Source organism: Dryobates pubescens, chromosome 24 (genome assembly GCF_014839835.1).
Source record: "Dryobates pubescens isolate bDryPub1 chromosome 24, bDryPub1.pri, whole genome shotgun sequence".
NCBI lineage: Eukaryota > Metazoa > Chordata > Aves > Piciformes > Picidae > Dryobates > Dryobates pubescens.
The window spans coordinates 12886934-12911750 of NC_071635.1; the positions used below are offsets into that span (position 1 = coordinate 12886934).

General features: G+C 44.8%; 1 protein-coding gene across 1 annotated transcript; it reads right to left on the reverse strand.

The window, feature by feature from the left end:
* Positions 1–1129: 1129 nt before the first annotated feature.
* CLGN (calmegin) lies at positions 1130–23000 on the reverse strand. The gene is given in 17 exon segments (XM_054172715.1): positions 1130–1341; positions 2848–2957; positions 4358–4420; positions 4482–4519; positions 4521–4603; positions 4794–4913; positions 6311–6526; positions 7750–7906; positions 9468–9581; positions 9988–10177; positions 12783–12975; positions 14574–14655; positions 15303–15444; positions 17615–17673; positions 19165–19235; positions 20063–20241; positions 22886–23000. Coding segments are annotated over 16 exon segments (1881 nt in total). The 5' UTR covers positions 20225–20241; positions 22886–23000; the 3' UTR covers positions 1130–1260.
* Between the last annotated feature and the right edge of the window lie 1817 nt (positions 23001–24817).

A 24817-nucleotide genomic window follows, 5' to 3' on the forward strand; every position in this document is an offset into this window, starting at 1 on the left:
CAACTAAATCAAGTATTCATTTCTTAAGAGACTTCCATGAAAACTTTGCTGACTCCATCTGCTGTAAAAAGACTTCCTAAGTGAACCAACTCTTGCCAGCACAAGGAGTTGGGTTCCTTATGAATCAAGGAACCTTATGTATTTTCACTTGGGTTTAGTGTTTGACTGCCTTTGCTAGCATTTGACATCCTCTCCATACAGACAGCTGCCAAGCAGCAGGGTTTCTGCAGTTTTATTGTTTTAATATACAGCTGAACTTTTAACAAAGATGCTTTTACAGTATGCAGTTTATTTAAACTATCAGAATGCCAAGTTACTCACATCTGTAAAAAAAAAAACCCCTTAATCCATCAAAAATTCTTCTCTGTAGTAATAAATTTCGTGTTAGGTTAAGAATTATTAAACATTTTCAGGAGGCAATGTACACTTAGCAAATGGTCTATAAACAGGAGGCAATACCACCCTGGATTGGAACATGAGACCTCTAGAAAAGTTGGAAGAAAAAGATCACTGTGGATCACTTCTGCAGATCTGAGATAGCTGCATACAAAACAAACCACGGCAGTTACCACTTCTTCTATGAACATTCCCACTGTAAAACATCTCTTCAACACAAATTACTGCAACCAAGGCCTAAACTGAACAGGAGAACACCCATGGAACAAGATCAACCAAAATAAATAATGTGCAACAGAAATTGTTGCCAGCACTAAGTTATCATACAAAAAACCCACCCACCCCAAGCCATTATTGCATTTAGCTCTGCACAGGAAAAAAACCCAGACCCAAAACACCTTACTCTCATAGCCATGTCAACTGCTGTGGATGCTACATCTGAACCATCAATTCTCTTTCAGCTGCCAAGTGTAACCAGCTGATTTTGTGCTAGAGCTGCAAAAATATTCTGATTTACTCATGTTTTTTTGAAAAAATACTTAGAGCTAAGTTCCTCTCCAGCCAATATGAAGTTCTAGGAATCTTCAACTCTTAAGAATCTTCCCCTTAAACTCTATTGGCCAGCTTGCATTTGGAATTCAAAGCATCAGCTTAAGCCTCACAGATAGTATTTCTCCTAAAAAAAGGGGAATTGAGTAAGTCTGGGAAGGTTAAAAGAAGCTGGGGGATTGAAAGAAGAGGTTAAGTAGCAAAGAGTCCCCAGTTTAGCCTTCAGATCTCAGGAGGCTGCATGCTGTCAGCCCTCTGAGATGGCACAGCAGAAGTTACTATTATCCAGACCTACAAACACTAGCTGGGAGCAGCTCAGTCCTTCCGTACTCTTCGTTTGCGCACTGATTTCAGCGAGCCGTCTCCAGGCTCTGTGCTTTCATCAGCCTCCTTCATCTGGAAAACAAACAAAGCAAAGTGAAACTTAAGTGTTCAACTCAAAACCCAGTTTTCATTTAATTGTTGAAACTGGCATCTTATTCTACTCCTCCTCCAGACCCCTCCAATCAGATTATCACTGAGTACAACACTTTAAGGACAGGACAATGCTAACCTCCTCGGGTAAGACCTCACCTGCAGTACTCCATCCAACCAGTCCCTCCCCAGCCTTTCTCCAGGTCCCCTTCACATACTGAAATGTAGCTGTAAGGTATCCCTGGAGTCTTTTCTTCTCCAGCATCACCTCATGGGGAGCACCTCATTCAGGAGGAACAGCTCACAGTGTGACACAACCTGAGTGAGGACATGGTGTACACGACATCTCCCAAGTAGGTCACTGGCTAACTCGTGACAGAAGCTTCTACACTCTGAAAATAGCTAGAGAAGAGCAAGCCATAACCTCACTGTGACACTGCATAATGGCACTCACACCTTCAGAGCTTGCTATTACTTTTACAGAGTCACATACATCTCAGCAGCCCTCATCTGATACTCTCTTCCTAGGAAAACAGAGAAGGGAAATAAACAATTTCTGACAGGAGCAGGAGAAAGCACTGAATAGAGACTAACTCATGATGAATTTCAGTGATGAAACAATGCAACCTCAGGCAAGGTACAGTTTCCTAGAGAATTAACACTAAACAGCTCCCCTGATCTGGAAAGGCATTCATTCAGGAGTGACAAGCATGAGAAGGCCAAGAGAAGTACTGTGGGTGGATCTAAGGAGTTTCAAGGCACAGCAGAGTTTCTAAATGACAGGATAAGGAGTGGCTGATAAGCAAACAAAGCACACACAAATACCCTTCTACAATGTTATTTCTGATACACACTTCAGAGATGATCTGGTGACTGGATTCATCAACACACAAAAATTAGAGTAGAATAGAGTAGAATAGAGTAGAGCAGAGTAGAATAGAATAGAATAGAGTAGAGCAGAGTAGAATAGAATAGAATAGAGTAGAATAGAATAGACCAGGTTGGAAGAGACCTTCAAGATCATCATGTCCAACCTGTAATGAAGCTGCAGGTGCTGAATTCAACGCTAGTATGGTCACTTGGCTTTAAACTTGAGTCCTCTTAAACATCTCTAAGTGAAATGTTGCATTTGACTAGGTCCATCAATTAATATCATCACAATAAGTAGACTGCAGCACCTACATTTCCAAGACCTACAATTCACGTAATGACCTGTAAAAATGTTTCATGTTTAGAGATCTGCAGGATCACTTTTATACTGTACCTGTAATCTAACAATACCACCTCATCACCAACATTCCAGTAGGAGGAGACATGTTTCACAGACTTCTGGTGTTTGAAGTGTCACACTCAAACCCACATCCCCACCTCATGATTTGTTCTGTGGCTCAACAGAAGGAAAGCTCATTGCAGGCAGCTGGGCAGAGTTAGAAGTGCAATACTGAACAAGAGGAAGGAGAAAATAGAGGAAAATAACCCCAGACTGACCTCATCTTCTGAGCCAGACTTATTTGACTTGTAACCTTCTTCTTGACTTCCCTCTGCAACTTCATTTTCTTCATAATCATAAATATCCTCACCACCTTCCCCCTCCTCTTCTGCAGAAGAAATTTAATTTTACTTGGTGAACAGAGCTGTATTAAAAATGCACTATATCCTGACACACTAGTAAGGGAAAGAAGCCAATTTCAATCTTAGAATGAACCACTTGCTTACAATAACCCATAAAATCTCTCTGTGATGCAGAGAGAGGAATTCTCACAAACTGATCTCTGTCAGATTCAGTAACCACTGTTAACACCTTCAGCCTCACCTCTTTCCACAAAGTAGTAACAACTCTTCAGAATTGTGACTAAAATGAAGACCTCATGTGGGATTCCTTTAGGTAAGTCTTTAAATCCAAGGTTTATATTAAACAGTTCTGAGACCACAGCTCAAAACAGGACAACTCAGGCAACCCAAACTTGACTAAAATCTGACTTAGCCAAGTACAGTGTTGCAGTTATCAGTTATCCACCATGGGAAAGACCTATATGCCAAATGGAACTCTGCTTTTCAGCAGGGAATTCTTTTGGCATGCTCTTTTGGTTGAGGGATAAGCAGCTGTGTGCTTACCACCCCCTTTTCATGCATTATTGCAATGCAGCAACTAATCAGCAAAGCACTGTGCTCCCCTCAGCTCACTGGAGGTATTGGCCAGCAGGCACTGCTAGGATAAAGCCATTCACAAGCACAGTGAGCTCTCTACATGGACCTGCTGTCACAGTTAGACCTTGGAACTGACAGGGACTGGAAAGCAACAAAACCAACCAACCATCAAACCAAACAACAGAACAAGAAATATATAAAAAGAATAGTAAAAAAACCCCATCAAAAACCCACAACAACAAACAAAAAACCAACCAGAATTTCCTGCATCAAATCCTGTGAATTCCAGGCTGCTCCTCTGCTCAGCACATAGGTTGCCCTTCTATGGTAACCAGCTCTGCATGTTTTGTGAAGGAGGCCAGGCACCCAGCTGGTTTGATTTCCATTCTGGCTTTCAATGCTTACAAGCTGGCACTCCCATGCCTTTATTTTAGGTACCCATGCTCATTTTAAGAGCTAAATCTCAGCAACCACAGCATGATTCAAAACAAATAAATATATACATATATATACACCAGGGTTTTGCAAGTCTCTTCCCTCACTTCAAACTGAGGGCTTGAAGTGGGAATGTCCAGAAAATACCCTCTGCAATATTTTCTATCAAGAATAACCAAGAAATCACATCTAAATCTGATAGAAAGATGGTATTTTTGCAACATAAGATGCAACTCTCCTGATTCTTGGTGACTGAAATCTAGGAAATCCTCATCTAGTAAAATATTTGAGGCTTCTGTAGGAGTACCAAAAGCTTTGCCTACAGCAGAGCTGTAAGTTGAGACAAACAATTCATACGAATTAGTGAGACTCCCATTTTCAGGTCCTAGCCCAAATTACTTCCCTTCCCCAGTACCTGAAGAAGGAACCTCCATTCCCATCTTCTTTGTACCCCTTGTCTCCTCCATTTCCTCTCCTTCTGCAAGATAACAAAATCATCATCAGGAGGCAGAAACCTCAGGCTGCCTTGCCCAGCTTACCATCTTCAGCAGTATCTTTATTGTCCTTCTTCTGTTCCATCAGCAAACTCACCTCTCTCTTGATTTAGTCCTCCCTTTGTGATTGGCTTAGGTTTTGGGAAGTCAATATCTTCATCTGTTTTCTACAACAAATTGAAACCCAACTGACATTTCAATTCAAATGAAGAATTAACCACAACATCACCTGTGAGCTAAGAACCACCAGTGCCACATTAAAAGTGCATACTGTTGCACACATGCCAAGAGGTTTTCAAAGAGGAGCAGTCATTAAAACTTATTGTTTAAAAAAACCCACAATTAAATGTCTCTCACCTTTGCTGGCCAGCAGAACAACACACCTAGACCAACAGGGAGGGCTAAAGTCAGGATGTAGAGAACCCAGAGCCATGGGTGGTCTTCTGCAGCGGTCAAGAGTTGACTAAACATACCAGGCTGTGTTAAAAACAATGAAAGAAACAAAGAATTTTGCATGCAGATCCCTCTCAACACTTCAGTGAGTTTGCAAAATGCACTGTAAGTATTTTGAGCATCATGTTGCCCCCCCCTCCAAAAAAAAACCCTTCTTCACCTTTGCTTTCTTAGCAAAAATATAAGATTTCACTATTAGTAAAGTAATAACTAAGCAAACAGCAGGTGCTGGAACAAAGCTGGTTCTCCAAACATACCAGACTGGCCACTTCTCAATTTGGTGAAGTGACAGCTGGAGTCTTGGCATCCTCACACTTTCCAGCCTTTCCAGCTACTTTAATTTTTGCCCCACGCTGGGCTAACTCAGCTGAAAGCTCCCAAAGTAGGAAGAAGCTCAGAGCTGTGGCCAGGTCTCCTGAGGAGCAAAGTCCTGCTGCATCTGTACTGCCCCTTCTCTCCTTTGACAGCCAATTACTCAGGGAGTAAAACATGCTCCCAGCCCAGATCTGGTTTACACAGCAGAGGGAGGCAGGCAAGGGCCTGGTCCAGTGAGGCCTCTGGAAAAGGTTCATCAACAAAGGCAAGAAGCTTGAGAGGCACAGTGCAGGGAGGGGACTCAAGGGAATACTCAGAGCAGTTGTATGTACAGATGCAGCTCCAGCCAGAAAGCCAAGTACTTGAGAAAAGGGCAAGGTTGTGTGAGGAGCTGGCTTTCCTAATTGCATGGGCAGATGTGCTGGTGCTATTTGTTCATCCTCTGACAAACAGCAGCCCTCAGGAAGTGGCCCCATGTCCCACCAGCCTAGGGTTTATCTCCTACCACTGCAGGCCTGCTCTTGCCACTCAATGAATGAACATCTAAGACAGTTAGAAAGAACCTGCAGTCAGTAAAGGCAGCCACTAGAGGGGCTCCCAATCCCGTGTGTCAGGACAAGCTCATCCTTCACCACAAAAAAGAGATCCAGAAAAGAAAGCAGCAGCTGGGCAGGTGCAGTATAGAAGCAAAATGTGGATGCAGACACAGGATGCATCTCTATAAACATATCTGCACTATTTTCAGAGCTGCATAACACACACCTAAGCAGCCAAAGACCTAGACCATACTCATGGGAGGGAAATATCATATGTAAGGGATAGCCACAAGTGAAGAGATCAAGAAAAAAGGGCAAACAAAAAACCCAACCAACCAACAAAACCCCAACACCACAAACAACCCAAAAGTCTTTGAGTGCAAATAACTGAGCTCCCAAGTGCTGCCAGGTGCTGTATTTCAAGTGTGATCACGAACTAACTCATTCCAAGAGGAAAGGTAAAAAGGCAAACTATGACCCAAGATGCCAAGTGCTAACTGCCAGAAAATTCTTCCAACAGCACATCTTCCTCACTGCCTCTGGCTACCAAGAACACAGGAAAGCTCATACCTCATTAGCACTTGCTACTAGTTTCTTCAAGCCCCAGCCACCTGCTGCCCAACGATCTGCTACTTCCTTTTCTGAACATATGATGAAGTTATCAAAGTAGATATCAGATGTCATAGACCAGAGTTCTAAACCAATAGCACTGACAGTGGTCATCTTGAATGGGTGAAGGTCTTCAAAATAGTCTGGGTTAGGTATTTTCCGAGGGCTCCAGATTCCCTTTGAAGGAAAGAACAATAACATGAAATATAGTCACATCACCTAGGCCTTACTGAAAAACAAACTGTGAAACAGTTTTAAAAGGAATTTGAAGTTCTTGGCTATTTTCAGGGCATTCTTTCAAAAGAAAAGCAATGGAGATTAATCTGCATCAACCAGACAGGATTTTGCAGATGGGTCTCAGTTTTCTGAGACCCATCTATTTTTGCTCCATATAGGAATGCAGAATAACTGACAGTGCAAATCATTGCAAAAGCAACTTAGAGAATAGAATAGAATAGAATAGAATAGAATAGACCAGACCAGACCAGACCAGACCAGGTTGGAAGAGACTTTCAAGATCATCGAGTCCAACCTATCATCCAGTACCACCTAATCAACTAAACCATGCAACCAAGCACCCTAACAAGTCTCCTCCTAAACACCTCCAATGATGATGACTCCACCACCTCCACTGGCAGCACATTCCAATGGCCAATCACTCTCTCTGTGTAGAATTTCTTCCTAACCTCCAGCCTAAACTTCCCCTGGTGCAGCTTGAGACTGTGTCCTCTTGTTCTGGTACTGGCTGCCTGGAAGAAGAGACCAACCCCCACCTGTCCACAACCTCCCTTCAGGTAGTTGTAGACAGCAATAAGGTCTCCCCTGAGCCTCCTCTCCTCCAGGCTAATCAACCCCAACTCCCTCAGCCTCTCCTCACAGGGCTGTGCTCCAAACCCCTCCCCAGCTTTGTTGCCCTTCTCTGGACACCTTCCAGCAACTCAACATCTTTCCTAAACTGAGGGGCCCAGAACTGGACACAGGACTCAAGGTGTGGCCTAACCAGTGCAGTGTACAGGGGCAGAATAACCTCCCTGCTCCTGCTGGCCACACTGTTCCTGATGCAGGCCAGGATGCCACTGGCCCTCTTGGCTACCTGGGCACACTGCAGGCTCATGTTCAGCCTACCATCAACCAGCACCCCCAGGTCCCTCTCTGCCTGGCCTCTCCCCAGCCACTCTGACCCCAGCCTGTAAAAATTGGTTTAACACAGGACCACTTCTATTGCCTAGGACTCTTAAAAGAAAAACCACCCAAACACACCTAAATACAAAAACTGATTAGTGAGGGTGTTGAGACTCATTCTACAAAAGAACCATACTGTAAAATAGCCTAGGTAAATGTAATCCTTTGACATGCCTATGCCTGTAGCTTTTAACAGCAACCCACAGCACTGCTATTACCTGGTAGTTAGGATTGTCTATCATAGGTGCCTTCCATTTTCCTTTGTATTTGGGGTTACTCTTCATGGGACGCACCCAAGGTCCACAACCAGGTGCAGTCTTACACTTTGGATTAGGGATCTGAGGAGCTTCCCAGTCCCCATCCATTTCTTCATCCCTATTGAAAAAGAAAAGACAACTGAAAAAAAACCCCACCAACCAAAAAAAACCCCAACACTGATTTGAGATGGGATTAGTCTGAAGAGCAGCAGTAGAGACCACACACATGTTGCTGTGACAACCTCAGAGTTTTGCCCAGCTCACAGAATTTAACCCAGGTGTACAAACATTTAGAGTGCTAACCCTCTCTCCCTTTTTGGTTTTTTTTCCATCAGAGGTGACATGCCCATTATTGTCACAGCAAGACAGAAGGCAGTTATGGTTATCCATCTGCAGACAGCTGGAAACACTTCCCCAGGAGATGCTTAGAGATCTCTTTAAGACTATTAGATGATGGTTTTGAGCTATCAGCTTAAGAGTTTCGTGGTTTAACCTTGTAGCAAGTTCTTTTGAGAAGGTCCTTCATGTTAGAATAGAATAAACCAGGTTGGAAGAGACCTTCAAGATCATTGTGTTCAACCTATCATCCAACACCATCTAATCAACTAAACCATGGCACCAAGCACCCCATCAAGTCTCCTCCTGAACACCTCCAGTGATGGTGACTCCACCACCTCCACTGGCAGCCCATTCCAATGAGCAATCACTCTCTCTGTATAGAACTTCTTCCTGACATCCAGCCTTAACCTCCCCTGGTGCAGCTTGAGACTGTGTCCTCTTGTTCTGGTGCTGCTTGCCTGGGAGAAGAGACCAACCTCTGCCTGTCCACAACCTCCCTTCAGGTAGTTGTAGACAGCAATAAGGTCTCCCCTGAGCCTCCTCTTCTCCAGGCTAAGCAACTCCAGCTCCCTCAGCCTCTCCTCATAGGGCTTGTGTTGCAAACCGCTCCCCAGCTTTGTTGCCCTTCTCTGGATATGTTCCAGCAACTCAACCTCCTTCCTAAACTGAGGGGCCCAGAACTGGACACAGTACTCGAGGTGTGGCCTAACCAGTGCAGTGTACAGGGGCAGAATAACCTCCCTACTCCTGCTGGCCACACTGTTCCTGATCCAGGCCAGGATGCCATTGGCCCTCTTGGCTGCCTGGGCACACTGCAGGCTCATGTTCAGCCTACCACTGACCATCACCCCCAGGTCCCTCTCTGCCTGGCTGCTCTCCAGCCACTCTGACCCCAGCCTGTAGCACTGCCTGGGGTTGCTGTGACCAATGTGCAGAACCTGGCACTTGGATGTGTTCAATCTCATGCCCTTGGACTCTGTCCAGCCTGTCAAGGTCCCTCTGCAGAGCCTCTCTACCCTCCAGCAGATCAACTCCTGCCCCCAGCTTGGTGTTGTGTGCAAATTTACTGATGATGGACTCAATGCCCTCATCCAGATCATCAATGAAGATGTTAAATTCTGTTTCTGCTGCTCTATCTTCAAGACCCAAAAGGCTTTTCTACAAGCAGCCCCTCAAACCACAAGTATTTGGCCATCCCTTAACACCTTCCAACTTACTCTCTCAACATACAGTGAGATTTGGATCGACTTCTGATCCACAGCTCCTATTTTCTGCCCAGAACAGATGGATTTATCTGCAAGACATGTTAACAACCTGCACTTACTAAATCAGGTTCTTACCAGTCCTTTGGCTTTTTTGCATTAGGGTCTGGAACATACTCTGGTTCATCATCAAGCCATCCCTCAGGCTTAACAGCATCAAGATCTTCTATTTTGGAAGGCTCATCTTCATCCCTTCAATTACAGACTTAGGTTAGAAAATACAGCAGCCTGACTCTGAGCCAGTATTCTGCTCAGAGGACTGAAAGTGGTATGGAAGGGATGATTTCCAAGGTTACAACAGAATTAGACACCCAATTATCTGTTTGTAAACATCTGCATTATACTGATTATATTCACATTGTGCCAAAGTACTGCTTAGTCCAGAAATTATAACCATCAACTGGTCAGTCAGGTCTTCCCATTAAGTTTTTCACCTCCTCTTCCTGAGTTGCCATATGAACAGTAGCTGTTTAGTGCTTTGACTAGTGAAATATATCCTAGTTATCATTAGCAAACCACAAAATAAGCCCAAGGAAACCTTTCAGATGCATAAACTGCAGGTAAAAGCTATTGCATGGATTGAAAATGTTCTCCTTACCAGTCATCTGGCTTGACAGCATTTGGGTCAGGTATTTTGGGTCTCTCATCCCAGTCATCAGGTTTCTTATCACTAGGATCCTCTATTTCTTTGGGAGGGTTTACTGGAGGAACCACATCCTCAAGAAGACTTCCTTTACTGACAACTGTTTGGTCAATTAGTATTTCAAATGTGTCATCTGGTTTCAGCACTAAATTGAAGACATTTGTGTTAGAACAAGTAAGGAAAGCATTCATTTCACAAAGATCTTTCACCAAAACCTATGCAAGCACAGACTTAGACAACAGCAGAGAAAATCCCCACCAGCACAGGAGTCAGACTTCTTATTCAGGCACTGGATCTGGACACAAAGCATTAGTTATCTCTGTGGGGATGGATGACCAGCATCAGGTCTACAGAAATGAAGCCCCCAGTAAATTCAATTGCTGAAACACATCCAAGCACAAATACTGCTTTAAAAACACTGACAATGAATGACAAACCTCTGCCCCCAAAAGCATCTCTGCTACCAAATTACAATTTCACCCCACAGGAACTGCATCAGCAACACAGCTGAAGGGTCACCAAAACAATATTTTCTCTGAGATTCAAATCCCTGACAACCATTTCCCTCAAATGCCAGGCTGCCAATACAGAAAACTCTCTTCAACTGTTTAACAAGCATGAGAAGGCAGGGTCACAGAACCGAGCAGTGTCAGACTCAGTAAGAGGTGTTGTGTCCAGATCCAATTCTGAACCAGTGAGCACACTTAGCAAGGATATCGCAATGTCCATTCAACACAAGGATTATTAATTCCAAGCAAAGACTACTCCACTTTCATGGTAATTTTATGAAGATGAATGATGAAGATCAGAGTGACAGTCTCCTGATGACAGTTTGATAATAACTAATGAAGCTCTTTGCAGCCTAAGTTTTCAATGGGAATAGAATAGAATAGAACAGACCAGACCAGATTGGAAGAGACCTTTGAGATCAAGTCCAACCTATCATCCAACACTACCTAATCATGGCACCAAGCACCCCATGCAGTCTCCTCCTAAGCACCTCCAGTGATGGTGACTCCACCACCTCCCCAGGCAGCACATTCCAATGGGGAATCACTCTCTGTGTGTATAATTTCTTCCTAACATCCAGTCTGAACCTCCCCTGGTGCAGCTTGAGACTGTGTCCTCTTGTTCTGGTGCCCATAAATGTAATGTAAATGCCCATAAATGTAAACACTGTCTCCCATATCACTTTAGATACAACATAAAGAATTGATTTTTAAACTTCTGTTATCACATACAGATTTATAGAATGGTTTGGGTTGGAAGGGGCCTTGAAGATCACCTAGTTCCAACCTCCCTGCAATGGGCAGGGATACCTTTCACTGGACCAGGCTGCTCAAGGCCTCATCCAGCCTGGCCTTGCTACATGCTCACAATGCATTACAATCACCTCTCTGTATGGAATCCATTTAAACAGTTACAGCAGAATAAATGAAAACTGAGCTTAGCTATCTTTAATCATCATTTCTACTGAACAGCCCAAACACAGGAGCAAATCTAATTCTGCAGCACAGGAACAGTGCTGGTTTCACTCATTCCTATTATCCAAAAGTGGATGTTTGCCCTGGCATACTGCAACCAGTAAGATTTCCCATGGTACAGCCTTTGAACTTGCCTTCCATTACTATTCAGTGGAAGTTTAAAAGTACAGTCAGTGTGGCTGGATTTGCAGTATGCCACAGATTGCTCTCTACAACTACCTGAAGGGAGGTTGTAGCCAGGAGGGGTTTGGTCTCGTCTCTCAGCCAACCAGCACCAGAACAAGAGGACACAGTCTCAAGCTGCACCAGGGGAGGTTTAGGCTGGATGTTAGGAAGAAGTTCTTCACAGAAAGAGAGATTGGCCATTGGAATGGGCTGCCCAGGGAGGTGGTGGAGTCACCATCACTGGAGCTGTTTAAGAAGAGACTGGATGGGGTGCTTGGTGCCATGGTTTAGTTGATTAGATGGTGTTGGATGATAGGTTGGATGTGATGATCTCAAAGGTCTTTTCCAACCTGGTGAATTCTATTCTATTCAATTAGCCCATTCTTTGACTATTATTGCTCAGAAGTTGGGGGGGAAGGAAGGAAGAACTACAAAATTGAGCTTTCATCTCTGCTATACTGCTCATTGGTACAGAAAGAGAGGTAACATGAATTAAAACCCAGGCCATATCAATTCATCTTCAGAGAGTGAAGCAGCCTACCTGTTCATGCACACTGCTGCAGATGAAGGCAGGTGTTGCAGTGTGATGGTTTAGCCCACCCACACCAACAAAACTAAATTTGTTTGGAATTATCTTTCTCTCCTTTCCCTTTTTACACCAACTGTAGCTCCTAGCTTAAAGGCACAGCCCAAACTGTCACAGCAGAAAGGACAGGGGTGTGCAGCATGCTGCAGACTGAACTCCTCTTAACTGTTCCTAGACCACTGGGCAGTTGTGTGCCCTTTACTATGTTTCTTAACAAAAATATTTCTATCACAGCAAGTACTGAAGGCATTAATCAATTCTTCAATTCTTCAGAGGCTGGCCAGGGCTGTTCCTTCCTGTAATTGAATATTAATCTGAAAGCCACTTTTATGACCTGCAGTTAAGCTCAGTCATTAAATCACTTAAACCCAGCCATTAAAACACTGAAGCCCAAATCATTAAGCCATCAGCCCTCAGAATTAACCATTACAAACAAAAAAGCAGTCTCAGAGACAAAGCTTCAGTAGAAACAAGTTTTTCCTCTTTCCTTCCCCACTGACAGCATCAAGCAATACCAAGAGTATACAGATGTGTCTTCTTGTCCAGATAGAACTTTTTCAGGTCCACATCAGGACGCTTTGCATGCTTTTCATCATACTCTCCAGTTTTAGGGTTCTTGTGTCTGAAGATCAAGTGCAGTTTGTAATCTTCTCCACATTTATCTGGTCCAAACATGATAGTATAAGGTGTTCTGTCAAAGAAGTATTCCTGTGGGAGGCAAGAAAGCTGAGCATGTGTTATACTGCACATTTCATGAAGTCATTTTGGGTGCTGCTTTTCATTGTTGTGGGGGCAAACAGCATTGTGGCCTTTTTAGGAAAGGCAACTGACATCTGACAGGGCAAACCATGAAAGGACTTGAGCAGTTGCTGGGTGCTCACTGTTCTCAAGGAATGGACTAACCACTTCAGCTTCTTCAGTGAGGATGTATTTATTTAGACCTTATCCTTAAGTAGACAAGCCTGTCACAAACACCCAGATACATGTATCCTTCTACAAACATTACACTAGAAGATGGAAGGGAACTAGTGACTGAATTCATTTTACTTTTCAATTACAACCACCACCACCATAATAATGATCAACCCTGCAAATACTAGACACAGCTATTCTCCTCCAAAGTATGTTGCATGAAGTTGTTTACAGATGTCAACAGTTATCAACTATTTGTCTGACTTTTGTGTTTGGAATACCCAGTAGCATGCTGCTTTAGATTCTTAAGCAAATTGCCTGAAGGAAGAACCTTCAGGTCAGAAGAAATCAAGGACCACTTGATTTCTGGAAGTTTTCTTCCTGAAAGATATATTCTAACACACATGGATTGTTTGAAAGGAGTCTGCATTCTTCAGTTTTTTGAATGCAAAGCAGAACATTTTCATTTTATGCTCTACAGAAGTGAATGAAGTTTAATTCCTTTTACAACATTGAAGAGTCTCAGGAAAGCTTGTTAAATCTTACCAGTGATGCAATTACCTAACTCTTCTAAGAAGCACACACAGAGCACTGAGCCATTCTGGAGGTCCCATTTTAAGATGTGTGAATATGGAATGGAATGGAATGGAATGGAATGGAATGGAATGGAATGGAATGGAATGGAATGGAATGGAATGGAATGGAATGGAATGGAATGGAATGGAATGGAATGGAATGGAATGGAATGGAATAAACCAGGTGGAAGAGACCTTCAAGATCATCATGTCCAACCTATTATCCTGCACCACCTAATCAACTAAACCATGGCACCAAGCACCCTCTCAAGTCTCCTCCTGAACACCTCCAGGGATGGTAGCTATGGCCCTTTCTCAGATGTCAGGTTTGGTCCACACAGTTGACATTCTACAGCTTCTATTACTACAGACAGCCAGACTAAACAAATACAGAAGTCCTTTATCCTAGATGTAAGAGATCATTTGTGCAGAACTAAGAGAAGTATGTCAATCACAGCAAACTCTTCATCCTAACCTTCTGAAGTGTATACCTTGAGAGATTTGTGTGAATATTGATTTTAAGAGTTTACCTTTAAGTTTCAGATTCCCTCTAAGTTTCATTCCAGTAAATGGAAATTATATCAAGAATAATGTTAACAAATATTTGCCCACTCAAATGTGCACAGCTCCAAAGGTTTTGTGTACACATAATCAATTATATGCATATTATTATTTTGCCCAATCCTCAGCTTAAACATTTGGGAAGCTTTTAAGCACTCAGGGTGCATTCAGAATTAATTGCTTATTGGCATTTTGCAAGAACAATTACACATTCCTCAGATGAACAACCGACAGCAAATGTTAAGGAAGAGGACATACCAGATTCAAATCATCACTACTGGAGATAAGTTTAATATATGCACCACCACAGTCAATGCCTTCTTGGAAATTCACTTCATATCTGGCCAAAGAGCAAGTTAATAAAAAAATATCAATTCCAAGTACCAGACAAACAGAACTGCAGCTTGAAGTTAATTTGTAAGTATGAAAACATTAAGACTGTGTATTAAGTCTCTGCTGGCAAACCATGACCAGCAAAGGTTTTTGATTGCCACACAAGCTAATGCAGAGCTACACAGAAGTATTCTGCAAGTGGAAAACACTGTGCTCAAACCACATGTGATTTAAATCTTTTAGAGTAGATTGAAAATTAATTAGCTTCTCCAAGCTTGTAAAAATATTAGGGTTTCTCTCCTAAAATACTTCAAAAGACTTTCAACAGAGTTAACTTCTTAACACTTGTGCTACAACCTTGATTCTTAAATCATTCATACTTAAGAATTTTGATAGACTCATAGAATCAATAAGGTTGGAAGAGACCTCAAAGATCACCAAGCCCAACCTGTCACCCAACACTTCATGACCACCAAACCACGGCACCAAGTGCCACGGCCAATCCCCTCTTGAACGCCTCCAGGGATGACAGCTCTGGGTATGACAGACCAATGCTATCAGAAATCATCATTTTTCTACAGGGATTCCAATGACTTTCTTAAGGATTTTAATAATAACAAGTATCAAGTAAAAAAGATCTGAGGGATTACTTACTGAACAATCAAAGGCTTATCATCAAAAATAAATTCTTTTGCCAGCATGGATGATATTGCGTGATGCTTTGCCACCGATTTTAACACCAATCCTCTGTCTCCAGGCATTGAGTTCTCCTTCAGCTCTTCCACTTCCCATCTGCCTAGAACACACACACAGAGCCTTTAAACAAAAATGCAAGCTAAGGGACAAAAATCACAGCCTTAGTGAAAATTAACAGCAAATAAAGACTAGCTGCCAAAGCGAGGAGGAAATCCTCACATCTGATCTCAAACACAAATCACTTGGCAGTTCTCCTGTGGGTATAAAGCATTACTCAAGCCCAGCTTCCACTTCCCCAGACTGACTGCTCTACAGCACTCAAGTACAGAAAAACTCCCCAAGCATTCATGGCACACCAATCTGCTGCTCCCATCTACTGAAGCAGTGACAGACCATTTGAACCAGAACTTCTGCAGAGTTAGGCACCACAAAAACTCCAGCTCCAGAGTTAGATACCAAACCATAAACTGTGTCGTGCCAAAGATCCATCTGACCAAATGTGCTGGCTCAGACAGCAAGGAGGAAAGCAAGCTTTGGAGTGCAAGCAGTTGTAACAAGACATGACAAGCTTTTTCTTTGGTCAAGTAGCTGCTTCTACAGCTTCTACAGCTGCTTCCTAACTGTTATAGACAAAAGGAAGAAAATGACCAAACTCTCAGTCTGATGTGTACAACCAAAAAAATCCCTAGTGTCTTCTAGCCAGATAAACTGGAGGGAGGAAAATTCCCTCCTCTTCAACAGTGTTCCCTCCTCTTCAGTAGTGTTCCCTACTGGAAACTAAGACCAAGCAGTAATACCAGGCCAAAGATTAAAAAAATGGCAATAAATTGGGAAAGAGCTCAGAAAGGTCCTTTCACCACAGACTGCTGTTGTTGAATTGGGTGACTTCAAGCAAATATGACTGCTTTGACATTAGAGGTGATTTCTATCTAATTAGAGGCCAAGTGACCAGAGGTGTGTCAGTTCATGCAAGCATCTCATCTGTATGGCTATCTGTACCTCTGCATGGCTATCTGTACCTGTGTGGCTATCTGCATGGCTATCTCCTCTGCAGCTCCTTTATTTGTACCAGGTATTTCTGGTAACTGCTAAACCTAAAAACATCTGTTCTGTACTGGTTTGCACACCAAAGCCCTCCAAGGTACACTTGCTTATCACTTTCTGTTAACATGGATGGATTTCACTTGATAGAAGAGCAGTAGCAAATGCCTCCACAGCAGAAACTTTGCTCTCCACACTTTCTCTTGAATTAAACTCAGGTTGTAGAAGTATTCCACAGGTGACCTATCAGGCAAATGGTTCAAGGTTACATTCAAGCAGGCAATTCTAGCCTAGGAATTTAAGTGCAAATCCCAATGCTAAAACCATCAAAGCTTGCTGAATTTGTTTTAGAGAACTGTAAGAATAAACTGTAAAAGAACCACTGGAGAAGCCAAGCACAAGAGAATCTGGAGCACTGTTTTAAAAGGACAACATCCTTCAGGTGAATGTTTTGGGTTTTTCAGAGGCTAGACTGGGAGACCAACCCATATATAATTCAGTCTGGAGAGGAGAAGGCTCCGAGGTGACCTAATTATAGCCTTCCAGTATCTGAAGGGGGCCTACAAGAAGGCTGGGGAGGGACTTCTCAGGATATCAGGGAGTGATAGGACTAGGGGGAATGGAATGAAGCTGGAGGTGGGGAGATTCAGGCTGGACATGAGGAGGAAGTTCTTCCTCATGAGAGTGGTGAAGCCCTGGAATGGGTTGTCCAGGGAGGTGGTTTGGGCGCTGTCCCTGGAGGTGTTTAAGCCCAGGCTGGATGAGGCCCTGGCCAGCCTGATCTAGGTGGGGTTGGAACTAGATGATCCTTGTGGTCCCTTCCAACCCTGACTGATACTATGATAATTAAGCCAGATGCTGCAACATGAAACATGCTGCTTTAGAGAGGTGTTTGACAACTCAAGTGGTAAATCTCTCTGTCATGACTTCAGAGAATGTAGTTCTCAAGAAGCTGCATTCATAACCAGAGAATACTGAATATTCAGATGCCAGAGGGTATTCCAGCATCATTCATTGCAACAGATTGTTGGGATGACCAAAAAAAGTTATTTTCATGCTAATTAACCCAATGAGCAATGTTTCACACCTCAGTCCCAGGGTAACAGTCATTCTATAAACTAACTTTTGACCTATGCCACCTAGATTTTCAAAGTTCAGTTCAGTGTAAGGGGTAGTTATTGCTCAAAAACCATCAGAAGCTAATGGAAACAGACATCAAAACCACTTACCATCATATTTGGAGATGTCATCATCTGTGTCTTCTTTCTTGGTTTTAGACAACACCCACCTAAAACAAAAAGTGCACCAGGCCTTGAACTATCTGTGCAAAACTACCGTTTAACAAGCACAGGAAAACCTGCTCTCGCTTCCAGGCTGTGACCCTCTGACAATGATTTTGACAGTCAGCATCATGGAACTTGGTGTAGTTCAAAGAACATGAAAAGAAGCATTCAAATAGACTCATCCAACACAGAATTTCAAAGTACTTCTGTGGAAGGTTGAGAGAGGGCTTAGCTCTCCCTCCTCCACAGAGTAAGAAACCACAGCTAACTCAGTCGAAGAGCAAAAGCTATATATTTACAAGCATATATGGAAAGCAGGTTATATATAACACAATATATACAGGTATTTACAATATATACACAGAAATACACAGCAAAGACAAATAACACAACAAAAAATCCCTCCCTGAGGGAGGGATCCCCTCTTTGGAACCCCCTCTCTCCCCCCCTTACCTCCCTTTTTCCCCAAAAAGGGGTTAGAGAGAGAGAAAGGCAAGTTACTAAGGAAAAGAGTTGTTAGCAAGCTTCAAAAGCCCATGCAGGATTAGTGTTTGCTTATCTGAAGGCCAAGTCCAGCAGTTCGCAGAAGAAGCAGGCAGGGAGAACAGGCTGAAACACCAAACTCCCCCAACTCCCAAACCGAACTGAACTGAGGAAAAAAAAATTTTCCAACCGCTTCACAATCTAAAGCTGAATTTTTGTTTATCAACTAATGAAATTCGTTTAGAATATCAGAATGTTTTGGTTCTAGTACCAAAAACATTAGCCAGTGTGTTCCAGCAGTGTTTGTTCTTAAAGGCACAGCCTCAAACGACCACAACTTCCTAAGAAGGGGAATGAATATACTTTTCACTGAGCAACACAAGTCACCCCCTACCAGTCCCACCTTACCTTGCCATGCTGTTGGAAGAAAACTTTTAAGATACAGACAAGACTAACATTTCTGGCTTGAGAACTGCAGATATAAACCTAAAAAGCTTTCTAAAATGCCAATGCAGTAAGGTCAAAGTACTCAGGAATACTTCAGTAGCTTCATAAATATCTAATTCTCACTGAGTAGAGGAAGCAATACAATAAATCAATTAAAACTGCTAATAAAAACCTTCCCTACTAGAGGTTTTATCAATAATACTGAAGAGGCTGCCTTCTGACACACACCTAGGTGCATGTGAAGAGGAAGGAAAGGCTTTGTTACTGCAGAGTAATGGCTACACACTTCACCTAGCAGCTAGTTAACTGAACTGGCTAAACCTAAACCCAGACATTAGGTAAGAGCTTCCTTAAATCACAAAAACTAGCAACATACTTGAAATGTTACCTGCCCAGCTAACATCATGATATACTTAGAGCAAGTACAAACAGCCCTTCCAAATCTAACCCCTGTAAACATTAGTTCATGGAAAGATCTCAACAGAAAAACAAATGCCAAACAAATCTCTCCACTATAAACTAAACTGGTGAAAGCAAAGGTTTGTAACTCTAAGACACAAACTTACCCAGTCAATGCTTCATCAAAGGTTTCTGTGAAATACACTTCCCCAGTTGGCTTTGGAGTCTGGTACACAACCTGAAAACCATGGACAGATACAGGCTCTAGTATGTGTTACAAGTTACTCAGTGGAAATCCAGAAGCAGCCCAGACAGACCACCAGACTTTGCCCATAGGAAACATCCAGCAGCATAAAACAGGCCCTCTGGGTGCATCCCTCTAACTGAGCCACTCCACACCTATGAAAAGCTGCTTGCTGTGTTCAAAGTACTGTTACATATCTAATGTGTAACAAAACTCCAGAAAATTCACTGAACTTGCATCAGTTCTCTGTTTCCCTCCTATTTCTATCTAAACACGTTTTCAGTTCTAGTGTTTTCCTACCTAAGTGGCCCACTACAGCTGGTCTAGGCAGCATAAAGTTGAAACAGTTCATTACTACTACCCACAACTATTAAGAAGTGCAGCATAACACATGCAGGAAGACTTGCTGGGAATGAGAACACTGTCAAAAGGCAGCTGTGACTAATGAAATCAAGAACCTGGGCTGAAGTCAAAATCCCTGGAAGGCCAAGATACCTTCTGCTTTCTTCTCAGGAAATGGCATGTTAGGACACAACCCAAAAAGTTCTGTGCCTAGACTGCACCACAGACTTGCAAAACCTTCTTCATGACTATGCACAACAGGCAGGAGACCTGATTTTACACTTTGGCACAGCAGAATCATTCATTGAGCTGGTTCTCCATGTCACATGCACCAGCTGAAAAACTCAAGAGTGGGGGCTTTGACACCCACTCAGTTGCTGACTGCATGTTAACTTGCTCTTTTCAGAATGCATTTCTTCACCTATTTCTCTCCTAGTTATAGCTACACATAACACAACTAAAGCCTTCTCTAATCCTACCTCCAAAGAAGATTTCTCTCTGTCAACATCAGCTTCTTCAGACTGCTCATCCAAATCCTCCACTTGCACATCTGCATCCAGCAGTTCATCGTTTTCCATTTCTGCAGCCACTGAGCTGATGATCAGGACACCCAAGCACAGCCAGTCCCACTGGAATTGCATCCTGGTTACCTGAAGAACTGAAAGTTTTAAACTGTTAAGTCTTGCTACAAGAATATTATCAATACTACTGCAATTTTACCCCAGGCTTTATCCACAAGACAATAAAACCAAACCCCAGCATGTTAAGACAATAAGAAATAAAGAGCACAAAGTACTGTTCCTATAGTGTAAAGTGTTCTACCTCAATCTGAAAACTGAATTGTTGCATAGCTTGGTCACTCTTTACTAAGGGAACACAGGTAACTACAGCACATCTACCCATCAGAACAGACCTCTGAGCCAGCAGTACTGCTGCAAAGCATGCTCTTGGGACCAGCAACAGTGCTGCAACACCAGCATTAGATTGCACCTCAAGTAACTAAAGCCACCCTGAGGCAAACACAAGGAAAGCCAACAGGCATAAACTGACAAGAATATTCAGACTGGATGTTAGACACTGTTTCCAGGATGAGGGCAGGCAAACAATGCTACAGGCTGCCTAGGCTCAGTCCTTGAGGTTTTCCAAGACCCACCAGATAAAGCTCTGAGCAACCTGGACTGGCCTCCAAATTGACCCTGCTGTAAACAGCAGGTTGGAGCAGAGACCTCCTGGGGTCCCTTTCTACCTGAATGATTTGCTTTCACATGCAAGTGTGTCAGTCTCCAGACCTCTGCACTGTGGTCTTTGGTATATTCTACACCCCCTGTTTAATGAATGGCATTGTTATTCCATTTGCTGCTCAACTAAAGCCAACCCCCCAGCTAAGGCAGGTTCTCCTACAGCAGGTCACACAGGAACACATCCTGAGAGATGTGTTCACACCACAGAGAGTGGTGGTGAATGGTGCCACATCCAGCTGGCAGACAGACACTAGTGGTGTCCCTCAGGGATCATTGCTGGGCCCCATCCTGTTTCATATCTTTACTGATGACCTGGATGAGGGGATTGAGTCCATCATCAGTAAGTTTGCAGATGACACCAAGCTGGGGGCAGGAGTTGATCTGCTGGAGGGTAGGAGAGCTCTGCAGAGGGACCTTGACAGGCTGGACAGATGGGCAGAGGCCAAGGGCATGAGATTGAACACATCTAAGTGCTGGGTTCTACACATTGGCCACAGCAACCCCAGGCAGTGCTACAGGCTGGGGTCAGAGTGGCTGGAGAGCAGCCAGGCAGAGAGGGACCTGGGGGTGCTGGTTGATGGTAGGCTGAACAGGAGCCAGCAGAGCACCCAGGCAGCCAAGAGGGCCAATGGCATCCTGGCTTGTATCAGGAACAGTGTGGCCAGCAGGAGCAGGGAGGTCATTCTGCCCCTGTACTCAGCACTGGTTAGACCACACCTTGAGTCCTGTGTCCAGTTCTGGGGCCCTCAGTTTAGGAAAGATGTTGAGTTGCTGGAAGGTGTCCAGAGAAGGGCAACAAAGCTGGGGAGGGGTTTGGAGCACAGCCCTATGAGGAGAGGCTGAGGGAGCTGGGGTTGCTTAGCCTGGAGAAGAGGAAGAAACCTTATTGCTGTCTACAGCTACCTGAAGGGAGGTTGTAGCCAGGTGGGGGTTGATCTCTTCTCCCAGGCAAGCAGCACCAAAACAAGAGGACACAGTCTCAAGCTGCACCAGGGGAGGTTTAGGCTGGATATTAGGAAGTTGTTCTTCTTAGAAAGAGAGATTGGCCATTGGAACGTGCTGCCCAGGGAGGTGGTGGAGTCCCCATCATTGGAGGTGTTTAGGAAAAGGCTGGATGGGGTGCTTGGTGCCATGGTTTAGTTGATTATATAGTGTGGGATGATAGGTTGGACTTGATCTCCAAGGTCTCTTCCAACCTGGTTAATTCTATTCTATTCTATCCAGGTGGGTACTGAAAGTCTCCAGACAAGGAGTCTCCACAACCCCTCCTCTGGGCTGCCTGCTCTAGCGGTCCGGCACACTTAACAGTAAAGAAGCCTCTCCTTAAGTTCAAGTGGAACAGGAGGTCTCCTAGTTTGTACTCACTGTCACTGGGCACCGCTGAGAAGAGCCCGGACAGCTCTTGCAGGTGCCCTTTCCAGCCCTTTTGCTGCTACACTTCACTGAGCGAACCCCTCCCGGAAGGGGCTATTTTTCAGTCAAGAATAAAAAAGCCCGAGCCCAGCAGCCCCCCGGTGCTGGGACGGAGCCCTTAGCGAGCCCGCCTGTCGGAAGGCGGGGAAGGGACGCGGGCCGCCGCAGCAGCGACCCCGGCCGCCCCTTCGTACCGCCGCCCGCAGGGGCCGCGCGCTCCCGGCGGGGAGGCTCTCGCCAGGCGCGGGGCCGGGCCCCGGATCCCACCCCCGCCGCTGCTGCCTCCGTTCCGCGTCCCCGTCGCCGACCGAGAAAGGCACAGGCGCCACCGCGCAGCTTCGCGCTTCCCGCCCTCCCGCCGCCCGCAGCCTAACGGCCAGTAACGGCCAGGGAACGGCGGCGAACCTCCCCGGGAAAAGAGTATGGGGCTGAAGAGCCGCTTTCCCCTCCCCGCTGCACGCAGAGACCCGCCCCAGCACCTGAGGGAGGGCGGAGGGAGAACGGGCGCCGCGAGGGACCGACACGCACCTTCCACAGCGGGCCCGGACAGACGCCACTCCCCCCCACGCCCCCAGCTGCCATACAACTGCGACGCAGGCCGCGGCCGCAGGAGTCTGCGCACCCTCTCCCCGCGGCGGGCGGATTTACCGGCAGCGAGATCCCCTCCGCGCCCCGCTTTCCCCAGCGCATCCCCGGCCGCGCATGCGCACCGCCTCACCGCCGCTCGCGGAGATGCGCCCGCCGAGGAGCAGGTGCAGGCGCTCCGCACAAGCCAATCAAAGCGCGGCAGGCGCGGCCCTGCCCAATCCCCGCGCGAGCCGCGACCCCAGCGAACCGCTGCGTGCGTGGGCGGGACGGCGGGTAGACAGCCGCGCCAATCCACGGCGCCCTCGGTCTCACGGCCGCCAATGGCAGCGCGGCCCGCGGATGCTGGCCTCCGTACACGTGGTGTCCCAGCCAATCGCGGGCAGCCTCGGCGACGCCATTGGGCAGATGGCTCTGGTCAGGTTGTAGTGTTGCCTTCCAGCATCTGCCTCTGCCTCACCTTGCGAGAAGCTGGCAGGTTAGGTTTAGACACAGCTGGGAGTGCCCCAGCATGGTTTCTTGAGGTAAACTTTGCCATCTTGTCCACAGCCAGTGGGACTTAGGTCTGTGGGTGGTGGTGGCGTTGTGCCCCATACAGCTGTGGTTGGCAGCCAGGCCAGGAAAGGCCTTTTGCTCCATTGCTGATCGTTGCAATTTAGCTCAAATGAATCAAAACCCATCATTAGAACCAGAGCTTCAGCCAGGTGCACCAGTCTGCGCCAGAGCCATCATGAAGTGGAACACTTCCTGCATCATCCCCTGGCTGCCTCACAGTGGTCTGCAGAACATGTCAGGTCCAGAGCCCTCCACCCAAGGGCTGTGTCACTGCAGTATCAACCATCCCTTTCAACTGCAGGCAGATTTCACTGCCCAAGAAATACTTCTACTGCCTATGAAACTGTGAGGTGATGAAAAAGGAAGCATCAGAAATGTTCAAAGCAGTAGGAAAAAATGGAACTTTTTTCCCACACGCCTAAGCCCTCTTGCAGCCACTGCTCAGCCACAGCAATCTGCTTTACATTATTTATGTTATTTATAGCACCACGGTATATAAACAAAAATGTGAATTACCAGAGTATTATCAAGTCTTTAAAAACAGCCTTCTGCATTGTTTTAATATGAGAAAACAAACTTCATCTTACTCCACATAAAAATACTCTTGCACTCAGAGCACAATTCTGCATGAATTCAACCCATTTCAGGCAAATCTGTGCTAAAGGGGCCAGTGCAGTTTTCTTTCTGCCTGCTGTTCGGATGTGCAGAGCACGTGCAGGAGAATGAGGACATGTGCTCAAGTGCTAAGGAAGTGCTCCCAAGAGCTCTGCACACTAACAGGCACGTGTCCAAAACATTTCAGAGGAAACTACTGTGGCTCACCTTTGATTTTCAGATTTACATTGAGATTTTCATGCCTTGTGACCAGGATTTAAGTATCAGTACACACCAATTACCAAATTAGAAGATGCAAAAGTTTATTTAAATAGATTTGGGGTTTCTTTTTTTTTTGTTCTACAAAAATAGAATTACACATAATATCCTTATTATTTCCTGCAGTTAATTCCGTGCACAATTCACTGGTAGGCTTTACAACCCTCTCAACAATACCTGTTGAAGTTTCAAGCTATTAAAGAAATGGTAACTTAGAGGCACTTCCCACTTTAAAACAATATAAACCACAACTTATGCTACATGGAGGCTGAAACACACTTCTGTGAAGTCTGAGACCCGTTTTCATATTGTAAAGTTGTTCCTGTCTCTCTGGACTGCTCCAAAGACTTGTGATGAATATGACAACCTCTCCTTTGGTTCCACTTTCCCTCCCCAACTGCCCAGCGGGCTCAGTGGTGTTGAAAACAGTGTCCTCAATATTTTTACAAGCATCCAGATTGTTAGTTCTGGTGAAACTTAACATCCTTTTGTGCTTTAGTCCCTGAGACAGTCTGTAATGCTTGCTTATAATAGCCTATGTTGAATGTTGCCAAGCTAAGGTGACAT